General features: G+C 41.7%; 1 protein-coding gene across 2 annotated transcripts; it reads left to right on the top strand.

Moving 5' to 3' along the window:
- Positions 1 to 339: 339 nt before the first annotated feature.
- slc43a1a (solute carrier family 43 member 1a) lies at positions 340 to 23,775 on the top strand. 2 transcript variants are annotated; one of them, XM_061048013.1, is made up of 15 exons: positions 340 to 551; positions 7,578 to 7,733; positions 7,892 to 8,084; positions 8,981 to 9,036; positions 9,494 to 9,570; positions 16,690 to 16,782; positions 16,925 to 17,058; positions 17,184 to 17,311; positions 17,446 to 17,592; positions 17,707 to 17,742; positions 17,833 to 17,968; positions 18,095 to 18,224; positions 18,398 to 18,471; positions 20,645 to 20,768; positions 21,312 to 23,775. In XM_061048013.1, the coding sequence occupies exons 2-15, from the start codon at positions 7,580 to 7,582 to the stop codon at positions 21,507 to 21,509; spliced, it is 1,680 nt and encodes a 559-aa protein (XP_060903996.1). In that variant the 5' UTR covers positions 340 to 551; positions 7,578 to 7,579; the 3' UTR covers positions 21,510 to 23,775. The 2 variants fall into 2 exon arrangements, with proteins under 2 accessions (XP_060903996.1, XP_060903994.1); XM_061048011.1 differs by having other exon boundaries at positions 341 to 551; positions 7,575 to 7,733.
- Positions 23,776 to 24,144: the final 369 nt, after the last annotated feature.

A 24,144-nucleotide genomic window follows, 5' to 3' on the forward strand; every position in this document is an offset into this window, starting at 1 on the left:
AATGGTTATGCAAATAACAGATTGTAGATCTGTAATTTGAACAGACACACTACTAGAGTCGTTTTTGTTGTGAAATTGTTTTATATTGTGAAATATTTCAGTTAAAAACTTATTTTTGACAGTAAGCCCAATTCTTTTTTTTTCCCCAGGAGGTAATTTGTCAGAGAGCCCACAGCTGCAGGCAAACATGCTGTGTCCGTGGAGTACATTTGCATTGAGTGAGTGGAGTACAGACATCTGTCCTGCTGAGTGGCGGATAAGGGCAGCAGGGTGGCGACTCAGAAAAGTCACAGAAAGAGGGAGGGAATTAGAAGTCAAATTAGGAGGAAAAGAGGGGGAGTCTCTAATGAAACCGGAGAGAGGAAAGAAGTGTGGAGTCTCTCCATGAAATCTCCATAGTAAAGAAGCAGGGAAAGGAAAAGGTTTAATTCAGGGGCTCAGCAAGTATTTTAAGAAGAACAACAACCAGCTTTCATCCTACATTTCTGCTCAGCAAGCAGCAAAGGAAACATTTCAAGTATTTTTACTCCCTGAGAAGGCATACAACTCAAGTAAGTAGCCTAGTCTTAATGTGGTTGACTCTTGATGATGATACTTGTATGTTTCCACTGTTAATAGATGTGTAGTTATCCTATAGCGTGCGTAAAGTGGCGGCATGAGGCGGCAGAAAAGCTGGACGAACCGGCTACACGTGGCAGAAAACTTCACAATCCATCGGCTACATTACATTAGTACAAAAGACACATTGACGCTATGTGTAAAAAAAAAATGTGATAAACGCTCAAAGTTTTACACAGATTGAAAACGTGAGAGTAGAAACCACAAAATTAGGATGAGGGGAAGAGCTGATGTTTCGGAAGTGACTGTTCTTTCCACAGCCGTAGTTTCTGTTTTACTTTAAAGGGGATTTATTGTTGCCTAAAATTATGTGGGTTAAAGCCTAATTAATGTGGTGGTGCATAAGGATGCAAACACGCTGCTACTACTAGGCTACGGGTTAATCTCCCTCTAAATTATATGTTGTCACCGGTTCAACCAGAAGTGGTCCTCTCAGACGTTTTGGTAAAATAGCAGACCTTTGTATACAACAGAGGCACCATTTTTAATCACTATTTTTATATAAATGCTGATGTTTCTATAGCCTATATTTTTTATGTTCAATATGAAATAGATGACAAAGTTAAGAATCCATGAAAAAACATCGGGGTTTATTTTGTCCTGTTAGCCTGCATGCAATCATGTGCTGTAGCCTAATCACCCCAAAGACCACATTCAGGATGGCTAAGTTTTTCATCTTTTGTTTTAAGAAAATGGCTAATTACTCAGGGCCAGGTGCTGTTTTTTTTTTTATACTACATCTTGTTAGAGAATAGTGAAAACTTCAATCACCTTATCACAACACCCACACATCCTCATCTGATATCTACAAATGTTTTTCAAACTATCAGTAGAAACACAAATAGGACCTTATTAAATGTAGCCTAAATAGGCAATAAAGAAAGAGAAAAACAAAAAGTCCTTATAATTAAGAAGCTCGACCTGGAAAATGTTGGTTAATTCGTTTTTTTTAATTGTTGGCGAACAATTTTCTTAATTGGCTGATCAATTAGCCTAATCTTACCAGCATATAGCTTTAAATCCACCGGTGTCACTGACATCATGCCTCTCTGTCCTTGCATCACTGTGTTACCTGTAAGTGGTATGATAAAGGAAACGGTCACTTTTTTTTTTTGATGGTCGTTTGTGACTGTTGTGGGGGGAAATTCCGACATTTCAGACAGCACGTGAACGGAGCGGCAGACCCTGCTCCGGTCCGGGTCTTTTCAGCAGTCGCTGTTCAGAGCGGGTAACAAGACCCCGCAGTGAGGTCGTGCTCTTGGAGAGACAGCTGCTTGCCGGCCGGTCAGCCTCTAGGGTTGCGTTCTGGAGTCCTAGGGCGAGTGGTTTATTTTCTTGGAAACTTGTGAGGATAAAGAGTTTGGCCTGCGGTCCTTTATGTCCGACAGAGGTTGATAAACACGGCTGGTCAAGGTCAGAAACATCCCCGCGGGGAAAAAAGAGCAGGGCTGGATGGGAGCACTTGAAAGAAAGTAGGACACGTGATGAATAAAATCATGGACAAGTACAATTTATACACAGAAGCAGAAAAAAAATATTGAATTAATCCTTAAAAAATCCGAGATACCACTCCTTCACTGGCCTATAAATAGGCTACTACAACTGACATGGCTGTAAAAGAATAGTTTATTGCATCATTCAGCTGGTGCTCAGGTATTTCAGGAAGCAGCTTCCTTATATGGTGCATCTATACTTCACCTGCTTTCCCGTCACACTACATCTAGACCTTCCTTGTCTAACTCGTACACAGTATAAACCACGAACTGCTTAATCCCAACAGTATAGCTTCATTTTTCCCCCCATTCACCATATTAAAAACTATGACCATTTCATTATGATGCAACTCTCAGGGTGTGTTTTTATATCTTGTGCTGCTGAGTTGTGTTTTGTAAATTGTAATGTCACAAATTGAGAAACGTCGCAAATCATTACATTTTGACCAAGACGGCTTTATTTCAAGTTTGTTCCCTCAAAAGCTGGCGTTTAAAATCATTAGTTGAATGGTTACGTTATCTGTTTTCTCATATAAGCTTATTGGCTTGTGTTATATCTCCACTTTATCTGGGTGCCTAACATTCCAACATTCAATGCGCCCCTCCCTCTACGGAGGTCACAGTAGGCCAAAATACATAACAGCTTGTAAATATGTAGTTAAACTTGAAATGCGTTCTGATGCCCCTTCAGATTTTCACTATAGGCTACATCAGGGCTATTCAATTACAAATTCAAAAGGGCCAGATTTGAAGAGGGCCGGACTTTTCGCATCACCTATCACTTCATCCAAAAAGGCCAGTGTGCGTCCTCTCACTGCTCTAATTCTGTGAGTGACACGCGCGGGGAAGCTGCCGCGTCTCTCTGTTGGCCCTGTGCAGGTCCGCACCAGGGCTACGTCTCCGATCATACGCTGGAGACAAACTGTACTTTAAGGTCCCTCTCCTGTGATCCCTCAAGAAAGTTAGTCCGGATCAGTCAGGTGTTTTTCATCGCGATGCATCCGAATGTTATATTATTTTAATTACTGCAACGCACTCGTTGCAACATTGGTTTTGCGTTTGGAGTTGTTAGTAAAAACAAATAAATACTTTGCAGCCCAGGCACGTTTAAACCGGCGGTTTTTCACTGTATATTTTGTCTTTTAATCATTTGGAAAGGCAAGGTCTGAATGTTTTGAATACCACTACTTCCGCGAACATCCGTTCTGATCAGTACTGCAAACTCTCGACACAGATAAGAATGAAGTAAGATGCCTCACTTGCAAGTTAGTTACATGCTCTGAGATTGCCTGCAGGCCGCATTTGGCCCCCGGGCCGCCAATTGAATAGCCCTGGGCTACATTGTCTTTTCAGATCAGTAGCCTAAACCTATAATACAGCAGTACAATTTGACATCCCTGAGCAGGACATCAGAGAAAAATGGCTGCTTTGTGAATACAGTGGATTAGACAAGCCGTCCCCATTCACACCGTTGTGACAAGAATTCTCAAGTGCCCGCAAACACATATCCTAAAAAAACATCTTCTAGTAAACACTTAACACGCTTCTGTTTTAACGAGTTTGAAAGTCCTTGTTGTGTCAGAAGGCGTTGTAGAAGTAACTGCTTCGGCACAACAACAACAACAACATGCCGGTTTCAAAGTAACCGCTTCTGTAACGATCACAGAACAGGCGGGAAAGTGACGGCGACAAGGTTTGATAAGAGAAAGAGGAAGTGTAGGCAGAAGGCCAACAGGGGTTTCTTGAAATTGTATAGCAGCTTGTAACATGTGGACAAATAACGTGAGCTCAAATACACACAGAGGACAGGAACCACGCCCTTTTATTAAAAAAAGAGTTCATGAGATACAGCTGCTGCATTTACAGGATTGTCTCCAGAGAAATTCACTGTGTTGGATTGTGAATGCAATGCGTGTTCATTTTGTGTTGCAGCCACAGCAGTGTAAATCCAATCCATGTGACAGTGGCCTATACTTAGGCTTATAATGGACGTGTCTGTTCATGTTGGAAGGCCCCTGACTCTTCTGGATTATACGGACGGCCAGTGAGACCGCACCCTCACTGGCCGTGCCCAAGCACGCTTCAACGCTAAAGTCCAGTTTGTTTGGCCGGTGTGACCGCTCCGTATCGTGCTCAGGCACAGTACACTTCCTTGGCTTTGGCACACTTTGGGAGAGGTGTGCTTCGGCACGGTACACTTCATGCACGAGCACACACGCAGGTACACAACGCTGACAGCCTTCATTATGGAGAGATCCAGAGTTCCATGGCTGTGTCTGACTAAAATGACTCAATATAAGACACAAAGTAGCTGTCATGTTCTCTGTGTTGTTCGCCGATGTGCGGGCGTCCGCGGACTATTTTATTTTTAAATTTATTTATGGCTGTGTCTGATTAAAATGGCTTAAAATAAGCTGCAAAGTCAGTAAAGTAGCTGTCATGCTCTCTGTGTTTAAGCGGACTCGACTGCGCGTCTCTTTTTCTCTTTTTTCCCTGAGACCGCGCCCTAACACACCAATAAAAAAAAAAAACCATTACGCTAAACTATTGAGCTTTTAGTTCTGGTTCCTACAATGTTGGCAGTTATCAGACTAGTTCTACAGGTAACTTTTATCTGAAATATTCAACAGAGACACAGAACTACATCTTAAACATTGGTGATTAAAAAGGGAAACTTGCATTAAAAAGTCACTGTAATGCAGTTGTATTGGTTTAAACGCATCGTTATGGCACTCTGCCTTCAACCACGGTGTAACTATGCCAAACAAAGACGAGCAGCAAAGTCAGAGATTTTTTGAAAGGACTTAGCTGACCGGATTTTACAGATTGGCTAAAACATACACAACAATTAGGATGTCGGAATCACTGTTCTGCACATGTGTAGAGCCCCGTTTCCACCAAGCGGTCCGATTCAGTTCGGTTCGGTACAGTATCCATTTATTGGTGTTTCCACCGTCAAAAGTTGGGAATGGTACCAAAATAAAGGATCTGTATCGTTCTACTTTTTTGGTGCCCTGTCCGTGTGCCAAGGGTACCGATCCAACCCTAAAGGGTCCCTTTTTTTTTACTGTGTCCCGTTCTTCTTCTTCGTTGAACTTGGCTGTCTCCATCTGGCTTACACTCTGTTTACCAAATAAGGATACGGTTGGCTGTGGAAACACAAGCAAGATCAGGGTTTACCGTAGCGAACAGAACCAAACTGGACCGCTTGGTGGAAACGGGGCTTTCTGTATGTCAGCATTCTTTGCTAAATTTCTAGCCAGTAGCTCGTAAATGACAACCGTTTATGTAATTTCTGTTAAATATGAACACTAGGATCTGTAAACATAAAATGGTAAAGTATCTCAAGACTAGAATGTGCCTTTGGGCTTTTGGTACACAATGGAAGTGGAAAAACGTGTCAGTGTAACATCAACAGGAAGCCTGCAAAAAGTGGTTTCATTGGTATGACAGAAAATCATCAGCGGTGAAGAACCTCAACTATCAGAATCACACCACTAGTGAGTTCAATTTTTCATTAGAGATTTGTTAAGTCATCTTTTAACTGACATGTTAATCTGCCAATGTTTAGCTCATCATACAAATTCATAATCTAGCAAAATCGAATGTAAGAATCTACTGCTTTTCTTTGTCTTACATGATAGTAAGTTGAATATTTTGGACTAGAGATGTTTGTCGAGTAAAACTGGCATTTGGTGAGGTCATATTAAGCTCCTCTATTACATAATGAGCATTTTTATGTGTTTTTTATGTTTCATAGGCCAAACAATTACTTGGGGAAATAGGATTAATCGAAACAGCGGCTGGTTGCAGGCCTAATGATATTCTCATTGGATACAGTTTCGACAGATTACAGACAACCACAGCCAAGTAGTTAAAGTCTATGTGCGCCTGTGAGTTAATTAACACGTTTATTTGTGGGTAAAAAAAACGCGCCCGGTCTCGCTCTGACACCTCCTTGTTGTGTGTATGATGAGTGTGTGTGTGTGTGTGTGTGTGTGTGTGTGTGTGTGTGTGTGTGTATACGTACTGAAGGGTTTTCAGCCTGGAGTGTCAGTTACACAGAAATCCTCCCCTTTCAAACTCTTTTCAGCATAAAGCCAGTTCACTGGGCCATGGATAATCGCATTACACACACGCGCCTCATGTGCACATACGCACAGACGAATCAGCCCCATTAGGTCCTCTGTCCACCAGCTCCCATACTACACACACACACAGAGAAGCATGCTGAAGAGATGCCCTCATTAGGCACTCCTGAAAGTGTTTCCTTTGAGGCCTTTGCCCCCCCCCCCCCCAAAGTGGACGAGACTTCCCTCCTGTTTTTCTTTCCACTACTTATTTTTCAAGCTGGTACAATTGGTTATATCAGGGCCTTAGTTTCCTAATAGATGTTTTCAGAATGTGCGTGTTTGTCTGTATGTTTGCCCCTGTTTCAATTGTCAGAGGCTAATGTGACCAATTTGTGACCTTGTGTGTACTTTCCAGGCGGTCATGACTAACCTGACTCGTCTGTTTGGTCAGTCACGTCATTAGTGTCTGTTAAGTTTATTTGTGTTTATGTTTACACAAGAGCTGCATCCCCACTCACTTTTGACCCATTTGTGCCTGTGAACAAAAAGCCGGCCTCTGCTCCTCCTGCTGTTCCAAGGCAACAACAATCTGACTTGGCGATGCTTTCAGATTTAAATGTCATGCTTTTAAAGTGCTGTCAGTATTTCCAAAACAAAAGTGGGCTCGACATTGTTTCCTCTGTTCAAAATCAAGGTTAAAATAGCCGCCTAGTAGACAACACAGCGGGAGGTTTCCTGAGGACATGACAGTGTGAGGTGTCAGGTACCCAACTGGCATTTACAAAACAGAGACTGGTCACATTGGCACTCATTAGACAAGTTGACAGAGAAAATATCTTGACTACAGGGACTCCACCTGAGCAAGGTTTTGTGTTGTTTTGGGGGCAGAGAGCAGTGTGTATACAAGCAACACCTTCTCCAATCATCATCAACACTCTATTCTTGTTTTACTTAAACAATGTGGTTATCGTACAGTGATTGTTCTGACACTTCTTGACTATTAAGCGTTCATCAGAGTCTCGGGGAAGAATCTATTTTGGTTGTATTGTTGTACGGGGCTCTGTAAAGCCTCCTGGAGTTTAAACAGTTCGTGTCCAGGGTGTGAGGGGTCTTCAGTGATTTCGACTGCCTGTTTCCTAACCCTGAACTGGAATAGGTCCTGGATAGAGGGCAGTTTGGCCCGCATGAGTTTTTCAGCAGATCTGGATCTGATCCATCTGTAGTCTCATTTCTGTCTTGACTGGTGTCCATGTGATAGGTGCACCTCAGTTGCCGGGAGATTGCGGTTCCCAGCAACCTAAAGTAACAATAGACTTTAAATATGAATTTTGATATTGACTTTTCTTTCTATCCACCTCTTTCCTCTCTTTGCCTCTCCTTCCTCAAACAGCAGAGATGACGCCATCTCTCATCCAGGCCTACAGGAGGCGCTGGTGGATGGCAGTGTCGGCAGTGATTGAAAACTTGCTGTGTTCGGCGGTGCTCCTGGGCTGGGGCTCCCTACTCATTATGCTGAAAAGGGAAGGCTTCTACTCCCACCTGTGCTCAGGTAAAATAAGCAGTATAACCCTGATGCTAATGTTTGTATCTCTTTGATATCTCTCTTATCCAGAAAGTTTCTATTCGCAAAAACATCAGCAGTTTCCAATTATTTCTCGAATGCACAAATCCTACCATTTGTGTTTTTGTTTTCATTCCTCCCCACAGTGAACGAGTCTGTGGCCGTGTCTTTGGGTAACTCAACCAGCGGGGAGGTGGAGGAGTGGCTCAGCTGTGTGGACCAGGAGGAGATGTTGAATCTGGGCTTCACCATTGGTTCCTTCTTGCTAAGTGCCACCACCCTTCCACTTGGCATCCTGATGGACAAGTTCGGGCCACGTCCAATCCGCCTGATGGGCAGGTAATGTTTGGAAAAACAATAGACGCATCACACTTGAAGGGCTGGAGTGTTAAAACACAGCAAACCACATTTTTAAGATACCTACTCATTTTTCTTTTTTGTTTCATAAATGCTATGAACATGACATTCTGATATGAAAGAGAAGTTAGTTGCGGTTTGAGTTTATAGTAAAAAGCAGACGGATCACATTCCATCCGATCACAGTGGGAGGAGTGTGATTGTGCCTTTCGTTCATTGTTTGTGTGTCAATGAATGTAGGAGGGGCAGAAGACCAGTGAGTCTGGGTGTAAGAATGGTTTTGGTAGTAAGTAGTAAAAGTCTTTGTGAGGGGGTGTGTATGTAAACACAATTGTACTTCCTCATACGACACACAGCACTGTTCTGTCCGATTACCAGAGGAACTACCAGCTTTAACGTCAGTGTTGTGAAAGTACACAGTGTGGAATTAAAAAAAGACGGCCCACAGACTAACAAGAACGGACACACGTTCAAATCTGTGTTTTTCCTCATTCACCACATGGGAAGCCATGAAATTAGATACAAAGAGAAGAAGAAGACATTTATCTTCATCTGATGTTCAGACCGCTAAACCACTGACAGGTTCAGTGTTGGTCAGACGATCAATGACTTGACTGCTGACACATTTGAAATCCCTTAAGTATCTGCTGGCTATGACTAACATTGTCTAAACTTTCACTTGTTTGATGTGGCAGATGAGGCACTCAGGCATTTACAAACACAGAGGCCGGTGAGTCAGCGAGGGTTTCTTTATCATGACCCTCTGAGAGCGTCTGTTGACTTATCTGTACAAACTCTAACTGACTGAAGTGACTCTTGGCATCCAAGTTCATGATCTGGTGTTGAAGTCGTTAAAATGAGCCCATGTTTTGTTACAGCTCTTGTTTCGCCCTGTCTTGTGCTATGATGGCCGTGTCTGCACATGACCCACATGGTGAGTAATAACACAGAAACACATGCACACTGTAATATAGCACACCGAGTTTGAATTAGTCCACTCCAAACTGTTGCGCAAGTGATTTTTGCTTATAATGCTCAGCTGCTTATATTGATTGACAGCTGAAAGCAAATCTCTGCAGATCATGGTTTACTGTAAGATCCCAGGGTTCATCTGGAGCGGCAGCATTCTGCAGGTTGACATAGTATGCATAGAATTCATTTATTATGCAACATGTAATGAAATGTATTAGTGTTAGAATGATTCACAGCAACTTTTTTGGAGGATTATTGCTCTACTTTCTTCTGTTTACATAGTGGCTATTGAATATTGAACACACACCAGGATGCAGTATGTCTCTCTAAAGTCTGTAAAGTCAGAAAATACATCTTGCATTCTTGGTAAGACTGCAGATTTCAACATTAACCCTTCATCCGTGTCTTTTTCTCTGTAGTTCTGTCCGCGCTCATTTTCTTGGCTCTGTCCCTGAACGGCTTCGGTGGAATCTGCCTGACCTTCACGTCTCTTACGGTGAGACACAAACCAACAGAAAACATGAATAGACACACAACTGACTAGTGGAGGGGAATATAATGTAAAGCATGAAAGTGGTGCTTACAAAAGAAGACAATTCATGTCTGCGGTCAAATAACTGGTCCTTTTGTTCCTTCATTGATAGCTACAGTAATCGACCCTCTCTAAAAACAGATCCAGTATGGATTTTTTTAAACTTTGTGGGGAAAAAACGAGCTTCTGATTATATAAGATGAATCGTGATCATTGTGTCTTTGTTTACTTTTGAAAACCATCTGACTTCGGTTAAAATGCCTCAATGAGTAAGTCAGTAAGTGTCTGCTGCAAGTTTCCTGTGTTTTTGTTGTGGCTCCACATTCAAAGCAACACCTGTACTTAAATGCCTACTGTGTTTGTTATCAATCTTTGTAAACTACAGGAGCAAAAGAGTGAATGAAAGGCCCAAAATCAAAGACAAATCACCTCTGTAATGCAATGTTTGGTATTTGTTTTTGTGTTGTTTGCTAGCCTGAAATTGGATAAGATGGTCATAATGTCTTTGGCAGCACTACATGCTGAGTCCCTGACCAACTCCAAAAGTTACTGTGAGTGTGTGTGTGTGTGTGTGTGTGAGAGTGTGTGTGTTAATTATAGGCTTTTATTTATAGAAAGCTATTTTAATCTTAAAAGGACAACTGAAACAAATGACAGTTTTACTGTAATATTGGAAGGAACAGTTTGCGATTTAAACCAGTTGTAAGTGATACAAGTCTGTTTCTCAGCCAAAGGGAAGAAATAGTTTGTTTTTATTCCTTGTTCTGTCTCAGTGTTAAAGATGCAAACGATTAAAACCAAAGAATGTGAGGAATTGAACAAGACTTCATAGCATCCACCTTCTTCCTTATCTCTTGATACAGTGTTAAACACGCATGTTGTCGGCACAATTAACACGATCATTGTTGGGCATTTGAGTCATAATTGTGCACCAAATTTGGCTTGTCATGCAAGAAAAAAAGGCCTCTTCTGTGGTTATACAAGTGGGATTCTGAGATGTAGGGTTGTGTTCCTGGAACCAATGAGCAGAAAAGTCTTGGTAGCTGAGAGTCCCACTGGGCCGGGGGCCTCTTTTTATCTCAGCTGAGGAAACAGTGTGGGTTGTGACTGGGAGCTGTGTTTGTTTGCATTCACGCCAGGCCTGTGTGTTTCTGTGTGATGTGTCAGCTGGTACCAACATTATCAAGTGTGTTTTATTGTTGCTGCTGCCTCCTCACTTTGTCCTGCCAAGTATTTAGGTTGGTGTTGTGTGTCAGTACAGCGCGTGTTTCACTTCACAAAAGTTTCCGTCAGAGCTGCATGTGACTTCTCCCAGATTCAAACCGTCCCTTTTGTGTTTCCACCAATAACGGCCTCCAGTTGTCCACACACCCTCCCCAAAAGCTCAGCCCACTCACCTCTGCTCAAAACACTCAAGGTCACACTTTCTCCGGCCGCCTCTGTTCTTTACACTCTCACATCCTCTCTTCCCCCTTTGTTCTTGTCGTCTTTTCTTCAAGCTCTTTTTTTCTCTGCTCTCAGCAGAACAGAGAAAAAAAGTCAGTGACTGTGCACACATGTCAATGTGCAAATGCATGTACATGGTTATGTACACACAGGGAGTCCAACATGAAACAGATGTTTAGATAATAGAAGTCCAAGCTGAGTTTGGTCAGATGACCCTCTCTTGTGATCTTCCCCCTGACTGAAGCTCGCCTCTGTTAAAAAAAAAAGTCTCTCGTCTGTCTGTGAATCTCTGCTCAAATGAAATATTCTGCACCTTTACAGTCACCTGTGCCACTGCAGATAATCTCACTGTTACCTGCTGGAAATGTGAAAAAAACAAGTTAGTTTCTTTATGTAAAGGAGTAATTTCCCATTTATTCTAGGTTATATTTATGCTCACAGTAAAAACACTAATAGCATGTTGTAATCCCTCAGCAGGTCACGTCTTGTTAGTGGTCAGTTATACATCTTGTTTAAAAAAAATACTGCTTGTCCCGTTTTGGGTCATGTGGGCTGGAGCCGATCCCAGCTGTGATTTAGCTAAATGTGGGGTACAGGTTTGTTTAAAGAAAATAAAGCTCTCAAAAAAATCAGACCAATACTTTGGAACATTTCTGTAAATTATGCACAAGACATCAGAAACATCCTACAATTCCACAATTCATTTAGCAGACCCTTTAATCCAAATCGACGTACATCGTAAAGTAAGTACAACACAAGATTTTAAGTTCCTGGACTGAGCATTTTGCTTAAGCAGTAGAAGACCTGACCATGATCTCGAGGAAACTGTAAGGGGGGCTAAATAACTGGGCAATTATTAAGAGTCACAATCTTGAAGATCTCTGTTCGCCTCACACTAAGAGCAACTCCCAAACATTTCCCGGCGGTTAAAAACACATCACTGTACTTCACATGAGATTTTTTCCAGAGAATGTCTCCGTAGAGAGCCTGACCTGGGCTTTCATAAAAGGGGAATAGACATAGGAACTTTAATTCAGCCATAAAACATGATCATTTGGGTTCACATCTTATATACTGCTTTTACAGCTTTAAATCAAAGAGCTATGGTGATAGACAACATGATCCAGAGGGAATCAGTGATTTCAATAAAGCTTACACTGAAATAACAGACAACTAGTTTGTTAAGTTTTACACTCTGGATCATATCGGTCAAAATGAGGAATGAATCCATCAAGCTGCAATTAAGCATGATTCAACCTGCTCTATTTGCATTCTTACACACACAAACCACAAACCACAAACACACACCCACAGTCAAGGCAGGAAGGCACTGTGCTATTTGTATTCTAATAATCACACACTTAAGTAACTTATATCACCCGCTCCTCTTCTTGTCCCAGTGTCACCCCTGAGTCTTTCTGTCTGTCTGTGATTGAACGGCTGTCTACCAACATTGACTGACCTCCACACTGTTGTTGTTTTGAAGAGTTAGTGACGGCAGAGCACGAAGACTGAAGGACAAACACACACATGCCGTCATGATTCAAACCATATGGTTGATAATAATAACTCTAAATAGATTACAAAACAAGAAACGGTCTCTGTGGACCGTTCACTTTGATGAGGGAAATGTCCCCTGATGACGAGCGTCTTTTGTGTGTGTGATGCAATTACAGATAGTATGTCATCATACGTGGAATATAATGAGCTTAAGTTTAAAACACCAAAAACCGTGTACTTAAATTACAAACATAGTTGTCATTTATGTAATTTAGATGAAGGTTAAAGTTCCTGTATCTGTAACATGGCTGCATTGTCTTTCCTCAGATTTGATTTCAGAAACTGATCTGTAAAAATGAAGCCGTGAAGAGATCACCAGTTGCACCAGTTTTTCCTAATAACTGGTTTAAACAGATCGGCGGTGTCGGTAACGTGTGCGAAGAAGACACCCTTGTGGTTTTGAAGGTCATAAAAGGGCATTGAGTGAATGCCTTCTCCTTTCCTCTTTGCATGAAACACATAACCTTCAGGGACACCCTTCTTCTCAAAAACTTTACTACCATCAGTGTTGTATGGTAACTATGTACAGCGTGTCAGAAAGCTTCAGTGTCACACGCTGCTAAAATGTAAAGCAAAATATGAGTCAGATTCAATTGGCTGCATGCAGAGGCCTGTCTGATCACACGCGAGCAAAGAAAGCCACAATCATAAGAGCTGTTTGTTTTCTACGCGCTACCTTTGGTTTCAGAGGCTGAGGCTGCGTCTTCAGGGGATGACTTTCTGAAAGATGCTCCTTATGAAACGCAAAGAAATCTAAAAGGGTGTTGTATAAGTTCTGTGTAGCTATGACAGCAGTGCACTCTACCCACACTGTGAAGGATAAGAAATACTTTCTTTTTTTTTGTGAGAGAGGGCAGCAGAAAGGTTAGGTGAACAGAATCAGCCGGTACTAATCAGCCGTGGTTTAGTGTTTCTTGCTGGGATCTCCACAGAGGGAGAAGCTGCAGCTGTGGCTTGGGGAGATCAGTCAAATCTCAAAAATGTTCTCAAAAAAAATCTCGTCTAATCTTGATTATTTTTATACACCTCCCTCTGTGTGGCTTCTTTCATATTCACTTTTGTCCCACTTTCTCCTCCTATTTTCCACCTGTCGTCCACATGTTCAGAACTGCATCAAACTTCACTGCTCATTATGCTACAGTTTGGCCATTTCTCGCTGGAGTTAAGATCTTAATTAAACTCGGTGCCAAAGCCTTACAACACCCAAGTGAGTGAGCACAGCAGGAGCAGAGCCTGGACTGATTAGTCGTGACAAGTGAAAGGCCAAAGCCCCGTTTGTGTGTGACTTTTTGACACCAGGTGACCCTCGTGTTTCTCTCTGCAGTCACATGTTCCTATCAACACCCCCCCCCTCAGTTGGCAGTGTTAGAATGCAGGACATGTGCTGCTAGGCCCTTTTGTGAAATATGTATTTTATGAGAACTGTCAGAACACAGGGGTGGGAAACATGCCTGATGCTGGCACATGCAGACACACATGTCATGCATTTTCTCTCTTTCTGCCTCATGCACAAATCATTCAAACACACTATGGTTACTGCTTCCATGGGTTTGAAAACAAACATGTGTTAGCTAACATCCCACATGGCTGGAATAGCTTTGCTTTAACATTTGTCAAGAGATGCAAACTCTGCTGTGTGTTAAGTGGGCCCTCTCGCCTACATACTACAAATACAAGTCAGAGAGTACAGCACTGTACATCTCATGGCCACAGACCGGCCGTGAAGTATTTCAATTCTCAGAAGCTCTGAATGAGGACGGGTGTTCTCTGGGATGCTTTTCTCCTCCTGCTCAATGACGGCTTCTGTCCAACATCCTCGGGAACGCTTTTCCCCCCCATGTTTACCTTCTAAAGTTGTCGTTTTGTCAGCCCTCTGATTTGACCTAATGTGTCCATGCACAAACACCCACACGCATAAACTTACACGCCTAGTCTCCAGATAACAAAACTTCTGACAAAAAGAACACATAAATGCACACTGGTTATTCCACTTGTTAGGCTCATCTGACGTGCTGGATTTAAAAGCCATAAACAGCTTAAGGAATTTCCAGACAGGAAAAAAAGGTTCCTGGAAAGACTTTATGGGAAGTTCTGACCCACCAAGGAGTACCTAGCCTTTAAAAACAATTATGCAGTGCCATGGTTACTAGAAACAGACAACAAAGATGTGAAATTTGACACTTGTTGACCACAAGAACTCTTGACTGTATGCTCCGTTAAGCACCTAAAGGCAAAGTCAGCAGCTATCTGCCTGTAGGTTTAGCAGCTATCTATCCAGATATTGTCCTCAGGAGCAGTAAAGACCAATCAGGTGGCCCCATGTCTTCTAAATCCACTTCATAACGTGGTTAGTAGGCCTGCACTATTTGAGAAAAATATGTGATTTGTGATTACTAAACTGAGTGTGAATAATAAACAAATACTAAAAAAAGTGCGTATTAGCTGTAGCTTACAGTTGTGTCTTTGTTGTTCTTTTACAAATTCCTTGTGAGTATAACAGCGAGTCTTTCCTTAATCCAAAATAAATCCAAAAAGCTGTTTTCCTCATCACTAAATTGGCACCAATCAACCTGAGTGGTAGCTGATACCTAGCTTTAGCTTCATCTGACTGCATTTGAATTGTGTAAATGTAGGGCTATTACATCCTGGCCTCTGCCCAGTAGGTACAATGTACACATGTACATCTCTTTTTTACATAAAATGCTTTTTGTTTTTTAGGATTGTGAACATTCGAAACTTTCTACATGTGTTTCTTGCACATGCTCATCTCAAGATGACAGTAAAATGGTCAACTCCCGGGTCCTTCTGCCGCTTTACATCCACCTCTCTGCCCTCCAATTTGAACTCAAATTCAAGAGGCCCTTAATATTTTTTATTGGACAGTCTAAAAAAGCTCTGAATATTTTTCATGTTCTGGCTTCTTTATTTCGTTTCTCTAACTTGACATCATTTGTTCCAGCCTCAGTAAGATGAGTGAAAAGTGAACACAACTGAGGGAGATGGAGAAAGGCACTCGCACTGACATTCAGGGTGAACTCTGACCCAGCAGTGATATTAGGGAACACTAGCTCTGTGGTCTGCGTTTGGGGAGAATAGCGAGCTTGCAATGCAGCACTCCTGAAATCCCAAACATGTGATCTTATAATCGTTATTGACCCATTTAAAACTCTAATCAAAGGACAACGAGTGCGCTGGCAACACAATAGATCATTGTTATGTTGGCCAAGCTTCTTACTACTGTAAATAGGTCAACCTAATATATGATGTTTTAGTGCCTGGTGCCCGCCACCTTTCCCCTATTCGGTGTGTCAGACATGCTCCACGCTGGGTCAACCGAGTGCCCCATAGTTCACCGGGAGTTTTCTATAGATCAGCTTCCAAGTTTTTAATCCTTACTCAAAGAATATGTTGAAACAGCAGGAATGAACAATGAAAATTAGCCTGAATATAGCTTATCCTGTGTTTGCACTATGGTGTCAGAGCCCAACTAGGTCGTTACTTAGTTTTCAGTTTCCTCAGGACATGGAAACTAATATTTTATTAATGAGTCTGCTCTGCTGGGAGAGAGAGAAGTGTTACTGTGTGAAAACTCCTGTCCGGATCAGTTCATAACCAATATATTTTAGATGCATCTTTTTTTTTTTTTTAATACCTATTAATGTTCCCTCAACATCCCAATAGTGTTCAGTTAATGAAATGCACTGTGGTCACTGCTGGACTGTAATAACTCTCTTAATCATAATTCAGTCATTTATGGACGTTAACATGTTTCAGGGAGTTGGCTGTGACATTTCAAAATAACTTTCAGCTACTTTTGCTGCGGATTTCTCAAAGTTTCCTTCTTCAGCTTTAAGGGGAACTTTTGTCAGTCTGGTCCATACTGCATAAACAAAGCAGCACTGTGCCCTCTGCTGGTCAGAATCACAAACTACATCTGGATTATTGCTACATTTTCGGGCTTGGCTCAGACCATTGTCACATTGCCCGTGTCTGGATGAACATGTTTGTTAAGTGTGGAAACTGTCATTTATTTTGTCTTAATGAAAATATTGTTTTTCCCTCCATTGTCCCCCTCAGCTCCCAAACATGTTTGGTTCTCTGAGCTCCACTGTCATGTCTCTGATGATCGGCTCCTATGCCTCCTCTGCTGTAACTTTCCCTGGAGTCAAGGTAAACAATATCGGCTTCTTTTGCAGAAATAAGCGTTTTATTTAGAGCTTTGACAAAATAATGAATAAATGCAACTTTAAAAGTGTCCGCAAATTGTTTCTAAAATATAACAAATCATTCTCCCCCTCTCTCACCTCCCCAGCTGATCTATGATGCAGGCGTCTCCTTCCAGGTGATCATGTGGATGTGGGCAGGTCTTGCTGGGTTTGTTTTTTGTAATTGCTTCCTCAACTGGCCCGCTGAAGGATTCCCAACACCTGATGAGGTCGACTACAGGTGAGTTTGGCTGCCTGTCGGTTACTATATCATTTTCCAGAGACACAGAGGCACAAAAAATGTAGCAGAACATCACTCTAACTACAATGTGTGTGTGTGTGTGTGTGTGTGTTTATATATAACAGTAAGATCCTCATAGTGCAAGAGCTGCCATCTCCAGACCAGAAGGGTGTTGCAGAGAGACTGAGTGAGAAAAATGGAGACGTCCGACACTCCATAGAGAAACTTCCTAATGGAACTGACGCTGCACACAGTGAGTAAAAAAAAAAAAAAAAACATACTCAATGTGACTTCATATGACCCCTCTTAAGGTCAGACTTCTTTCATACACAGGATGTTAAAGCAAATGAGTTCACTACTAATAAAACAGCGTCTTCTCTCCCTCAGATGCTGTTCCCTTTCGGCGGTCTGTTTTCTCTCCCATCTTCCTGTGGAGTCTGGTTACCATGGGGATGTCCCAGCTAAGGATCATCTTCTTCATGGGAGCCATGAACAAGATGCTCGAGTTTATGGTCACACATGGTGAAGTGCATCGTGAGTGTCCAGCCTGCAGCAACATTCACACAGAACAATTACAGTCTTTTTGTGTTGTTTAGTTAACCTTTTCAAAGAGAGATACTGAAAGAGTTGGGTTTTTTTATATTTCAGCTACTGAACAGCTGGTGATTGAGGCAGAGGAGAAAGGTGAGTTAAAGGAATAGAAATTGTACAGCTTCTTTAACTTTTTGGGGAATTTTTTTCTTCTTATTCTGATTTATTAATTCCTTTTTTCAGTGAGTTTCTACTCATCCATCTTCGGCACGCTGCAGCTGCTGTGTTTGGCTACGTGTCCTCTGATTGGTTACATCATGGACTGGAGAATGAAGGAATGTGCAGATGAGAAGACTGTTGACTCAACCACAGAGAAGGGGTAAATACATGGGAGGTTGGGGTCAAATCTACAGTACAAACAGAATAAATGAAGATGAAGATTATAACGTTATAAACTCCTGTGTGTGTGTGTTGTGTGTGTGTGTGTGTGTGTGTGCTTCATCAGACAGACCAGTGAACCCATGAGAGACCGCAAGATCCAGAAATTGACCAACGCCATGAGAGCCTTCATCCTCACCAATGTGCTGCTGCTTGCTTTTGGAAGCTGCTGTCTCGTAGACAACCTGCCCCTACAGGTAGCGCGCACACGCACACACACACGCACACGCACACGCACACGCACACGCACACGCACACGCACACGCACACGCACACGCACACGCACACGCACACACACACATCACAGCAGAAAAAAGAACCATCAACCAGTTAAATAGTCACATTGATTGTGTTGCTTTGTTTCCTTCAGGTCTTGACCTTCGTCCTGCACACTATGGTCCGAGGTTTCATCCACTCCTGCTGCGGAGGCCTTTACGCCGCTGTGTGAGTGCTGCGTCCCCTGAGAGTGTTACATCTCTGTGACGAGCTGATTAGTGCCCTCTTGTACCCCAACAACATAAAAAAAAAACCTCCTAACAATCATCAAGTTTTTGCTCACCGATATGTTGGTTTTTGATTTTCTGTAAGCTGAAAGTTCTACCAAAAAACATTGACTCATTTTGTGCTCGTATAACAGTTTTCCTTAATAAATGTAATAATAATAATAATAATAATAATAATACATTTTATTTAAAGGCGCCTTTCAAAACTCTCAAGGTCACCTTACAGAGCAGAGATAAAAACAACAAAGTGAAAACACAACGATAAAATTAACATTAAAAACACAAATGTACAGGATGTAACGGAGTTATGAGACCGGGTGGAGAATGATCAGACTGAATATGCCAGTTCAAAAAGATGTGTTTTGAGATGAGATTTGAAAGTGGAGAGAGAGTCGATATTACGGATTTGTGGTGGGAGGGAGTTCCAGAGGTGGGGGGGCAGAGCGGCTGAAGGCCCTGGACCCCCCATGGTGGACAGTGCAGTGAGTTGAATGGAAGAAGAAGACCTGAGAGTGCGGGGTAGGTGTGTTGATGTGCAGGAGTTCAGAGAGAGGTAAAGCGGAGCGAGGTTGTGGATGGCCTTGAAGGTGAGGAGCAGAATTTTGAAGGTGATGCGATGTTTAACCGGGAGCCAATGAAGCTGCTGTAGGACAGGGGTGATGTGATTAACAGAGGGCGTTCTGGTGATGATGCGAGCGGCAGAGTTCTGGACCAGTTGAAGTTAGTGGATGGACTTGAGAGGGAGACCAAAGAGAAGGGAGTTGCAGTAGTCAATGCGGGATGTAACCAGGGTGTTGACGAGGATGGCAGTACTGCTGGGAGTGAGGGACGGGCGGAGGCGATTAATGTTACAGTAGATGGAAATAAGCAGGCCGGGTGACATTATTGATGTGAGCTTGGAATGATAGTGTGCTGTCTAGGATGACACCCAGACTCTTGACCTGAGGGGAGGGAGAAACTGAGGAGTGGTCAATAGCCAGAGAAAAACCGTCGAGTTTAGAGATTGTTGATTTGGTGCCGATGAGGAGAAGCTCGGTTTTGTCACCGTTTAATTTGAGGAAGTTGCAGGTGAACCAGGATTTGATTTCTTGCAGGCAATCAGTCAGGGAAGTGGGCGGGAGGGAGGAGGTGGGTTTGGTGGTTTTTTAAGTATAGGGGTTATTGAAGCTGACTTGAAAGAAATGGGAACAAGCCCAGAGGTGAGGGAGGAATGTATGATGACCATTATTAGGGAAGACAGAGGGGGTAGGCAAGCTTTTACCAGGACGGTAGGAAGAGGGTCTAATGGACAGGTAGATGGTTTTGATTTCCGAATGAGGTCAGATATGTCAGCAACAGCAGGAAGTTTGAAACTTGAAAGTGAGCGAGAGAGAGAGGGGGGTAAGAAGACTGGGAGGGATGAGATGTTAGGAGTCAGTTGCTGGTGAATCTTGTCTACTTTGGCAGTGAAAAATGACATGAAAGAGTTACAGTAGGCGGTGGAATACAGATGAGAAGGAAGAGAGTCCGGTGGTCGTAGTATGTTGTTGACGATGGAGAACAGTGTCCTTGTATTCCCTTCACCTGAGCTGATGATACCTGCGTACTGAGCTGATTTTGCTGTGGAGAGACTGTCCTTGTAGTGGAGAATGTGGTTATTGTACATTTCTCTGTGAATAAGAAGAACAGTTTTTCTTGTAGAGACGTTCCAGGCGACGGCCTTTTGTTTTGAGTTGGCGAAGTTCAGGCGTAAACCATGGAGCAGAGTGGGTGAAGGAAACAGTCCAGGTTTTTAAAGGAGCCAGGGTATTTAAGAGGCTATGACTACCATCATCAATGTCCTTGATGTTGCAACATGAAATGACACGTGGCAGATTTGTTTTGGATAGTGTAAGTTTGACATTGAAAGATATTAACATGTGATCAGAAATGGGAAGGACATCTGCAGTGCAGTCAAGAGGAGTGACGCCAGAGCAGCAAATTAAGTCCTCATTTTATCCATATGTGTATTAAAATCTCCCAGCAATATTATGCTAGGGGAGAGTGAGCACAGATGAGTTAAAAAAAGGAAAGGTCACTACCGGTTCTAAATGTAGAACTTACATTAGTAATTACACCTCGTTTATCTCCCACAGCTACCCATCCAACCACTTCGGCACCCTGACAGGCCTCCAGTCCATGATCAGCGCTGTGATTGCTCTGCTCCAGCAGCCACTCTTCATTGCCATGGTCGGACCACTGCAGGGAGACCCCTACTGGGTGAGGACGCATGTTTATCCCACATTTAAGGCCATCGGGTTTAATTTGTGAAACAAAATTCTGCTGTCCTTAATCTTTATTGACCCAATCTGGTCTAAAATTAATGGCGCAGTATTTTCCTTCTATTTACAAATAATGACTGAAATTGTCTGTATTGTAAAGAGGAAATGACATTGATGGGTTTGATTCATGGTATGCCTCAAACACATCTACGAATGATTAAGTAATCGAATACAACCCATTAGCCGCCCGCACCTTTCTTTGCATCTGGATTGTGTCCATTTAAACCAGCAAAAGGTGGTTGGGATTTGTTTCAGAAAATGCCATATGAAAGTGGTTTGAACCTGTTTACTTAATATTAAAACGTATCTCACTTAGCTGTATTTTGGCTTGTTTCTGCTTTTTAAAAAAAAAAAAAACATGTTTCAAATAATTTTCCAAAGAAAAAAGTTGATCGGTGTTTTGCTTGCATTTTTGCATGAACATATCTGTGTATGGCTGTAGCTGTAACTTTCCTCCTTTGGCAATCCGTCCTTCCTTCAGATCAACCTCGGCCTGCTGATCTTCTCATTGGCTGGCTTCCTGTTGCCAGGTTACCTGTTCTACCACCGTGGGCACCTGATAAGGGAAAAGGAGGCCAGAGACAAGCGAGCTGCTGAACAGGAGATGCAGGCGCTCAGACACACCGAGACCAACGGCTACAAGTCACACAGCAATGGCCTCTCTGCTGTGGAGGCTTAAAGCGACACAGTCTTGAATTTGTAGAGCTGAAGGATCAATCTTTATGTGCCTTCAAAATGAGCACCAACAGTCTCCTCAGTCACGAATATTTAGTTTTAATATTTCTGCTTTGGTCATTGCTGGTCCACATTTTGCTCTCCCAACAATCCAAATAACAGTATATAGGAATCCCTGTGTTTGTATTGAGTCAGATGTAGACTTCCAGTTCCTCTAAAAATGGAAAAACAGTGTCATCATCATTGTTGCTGTATATTTATTTTGGCCTAGATCAAAAAGCCAAATTAGTGTGATTTCAAGCCATAGATTTCATTCACACGCACATGAAAGGCATATGCACACGTCCTGGTTTGGCTTGTGTGTCAGACCTGGGGTTTTAGTACTTGAAAAACTGTTTAATAGTTTTTTAAAGACTTCTGATAATCATGACAATCCTCGCTAACACCAAAGAACAGCTGAAATATATCAGGAAAGTTACACTTTCTACTCAAGTAAGCAAACTTGGAGTATATTGTGCTGTTTCTACTGTAAGCTACGGAAGCCAAGAACAGCCACTAATGCTGTTTTTTTAATGTTGCGACAAAATCATCAGATATTGAGTGGTTGGTAGATTTGAGAAAAAAGACCTCTTGTTTTATCAAGTCAGAATATCTGTTATCACAAGTGAACTAAAAGCTATTTTCTCAAACTAAACAGTCTTTTTCTAGTTTTCCAAAAATATCCTCCGATCTTGAGGAAGAAAGAGGAATTTTCTGGAGATAATATGTGTATCGAAGATGTTCTGTTTTGAAATTACTCAAATTCATTTTGGTCTGAAGATGGCAAGCTCTTGGCTTCCGTAGTTATCCATTTTGCTTAAGATATCTATAAAACACTGTTTAAAGAATAGAAGCTATCAGAGAACGCATATACATATCGAAATACCAAACTTCTGGTACGATTAAAGAAGCTTTTGGGACACTTTCAGAATATAAATAATCAAAGACACTCGTGTACACGCACAGTTAGGCTGGTTGTAGAGACACCACATCTACCTCCAGTTTCCTTTTTTGTACCTTCTCTCTACAACCGACTCTCAATTCCGTCCATCATCTTTAAGTTTAGTAAATAATACCCCCCCCCCAGCCCCACCAAAAAAACATTATATCAGTTCAGAATTTATCCCTGTGCATTCATGTTCCTTGGCCCTTGCATTTCTGATTTTTTTTTTCTTTAGTGAAAATTTGTTTTTCATGGAAATTAAACAAGGAAATATAGGACTGACTTTTGAAAGTTCTAACACACAGTGTGTGTGTGTGTGTGTGTCGATGAAATGAAACACTTTTTACTGCTTTATGCACAGAAATGAACTAGTGTGTATAAAAAATGTATTTAAGTGTATTTTTATACTCTAGCTGCAGTAGTATTAAAAAGGGAAGCATTTGTTTCTGTTATTTTGTAGTGTGCTTAATATATATGAAGCTATGATGATTTTTCTGTTTATTCTACTTTTTCTTATCGTGTTCTGATGGAGCAAAGAGACCTCCATTGTTTTTTTGTAAATAGAACCGAGGTGTGTCTTTATTTTATTACATATTCAGCTTGCTTGACTATATATGGGTGTGTACGGTATATTAAAATATATATACTGATAGATGTGGTTAAACTTGCTGTTGCTGTGGTTTTTCTGCTTAAACACCCAAATCACAATGAAACATTTCAGACAGCTGTAGACCCAAACAGAAAAATGTACAAAGTTACAACAAAATCTTTTTTTACACATTTGTTCTGCACACAACAGTATCCTGTAGATGTATGAAATCAGTTGTAATGTGTAATCTTTTACTTTTTTGACTAAGTATTTGTCATCGAGACTGTCTTTTCTGTCTTTCTGGAAGTATTCCTTTGCTGCGTTGTAGTTCATCATATATAAAACGTCTTCAACTTCTTAATTCTTCGCTCACTCATTTTGAAGGAGACCATTTGAGTTGAAGGCTGTGCCTTTGCTGCCATCGTGGCTTCATTGCAATAGATATTAATGTGAAATTAATGCTTCTGCCAAACGTCTTTCTCTGTATACCAAAGCCATGTGTAGAGACTGGGAGCGAGTCGATACTGCGGCACTTTTCCTCAGGAAAACAAACAGAAGAAAAATAACAGAAATGCCTTCTTTCACAGTGCAGTTTGGTTTTTGTTGATTGTCAAAGGTGTCGATTCAGTTTGGTGGTGACTTTTTTTGTCTGTTCCTTGTGTTGTTTAGTATGCGTACTATAAAGTGCAATTCAATATGTGTTGGTGAAGTTTTTGTCTTACCTTTCCGCATGCCAGAGTTATTTGTAACATTTTAAATCACTGATCTGGTGATCCAGCAACAACTCTACAACCTCTTTGTAGCTCTGTGAGTTGCCTTTTAAGAACTGTAGGTAAACCTCTGTTGTAGCTGACAAGCTAGTTTTTGCCTGAAATATTAAGAGTTCATAGTGAAATTAAAACCTCTGACAGACTCCAAAAAGAGAAATTATTATCCTCTACTTTTGCTTTATTTTATTTTTCACGCCTGTATCGTAACATGTTCTGTCTTTAAGGTTACCCTTTGGGAAAAATGTTGGTATGTTATGCTAAATTCACATCTCTTTTTCCTGCTTTAAGTCAATATATC

This window comes from Labrus mixtus, chromosome 10 (genome assembly GCF_963584025.1).
Source record: "Labrus mixtus chromosome 10, fLabMix1.1, whole genome shotgun sequence".
Taxonomy (NCBI): domain Eukaryota; kingdom Metazoa; phylum Chordata; class Actinopteri; order Labriformes; family Labridae; genus Labrus; species Labrus mixtus.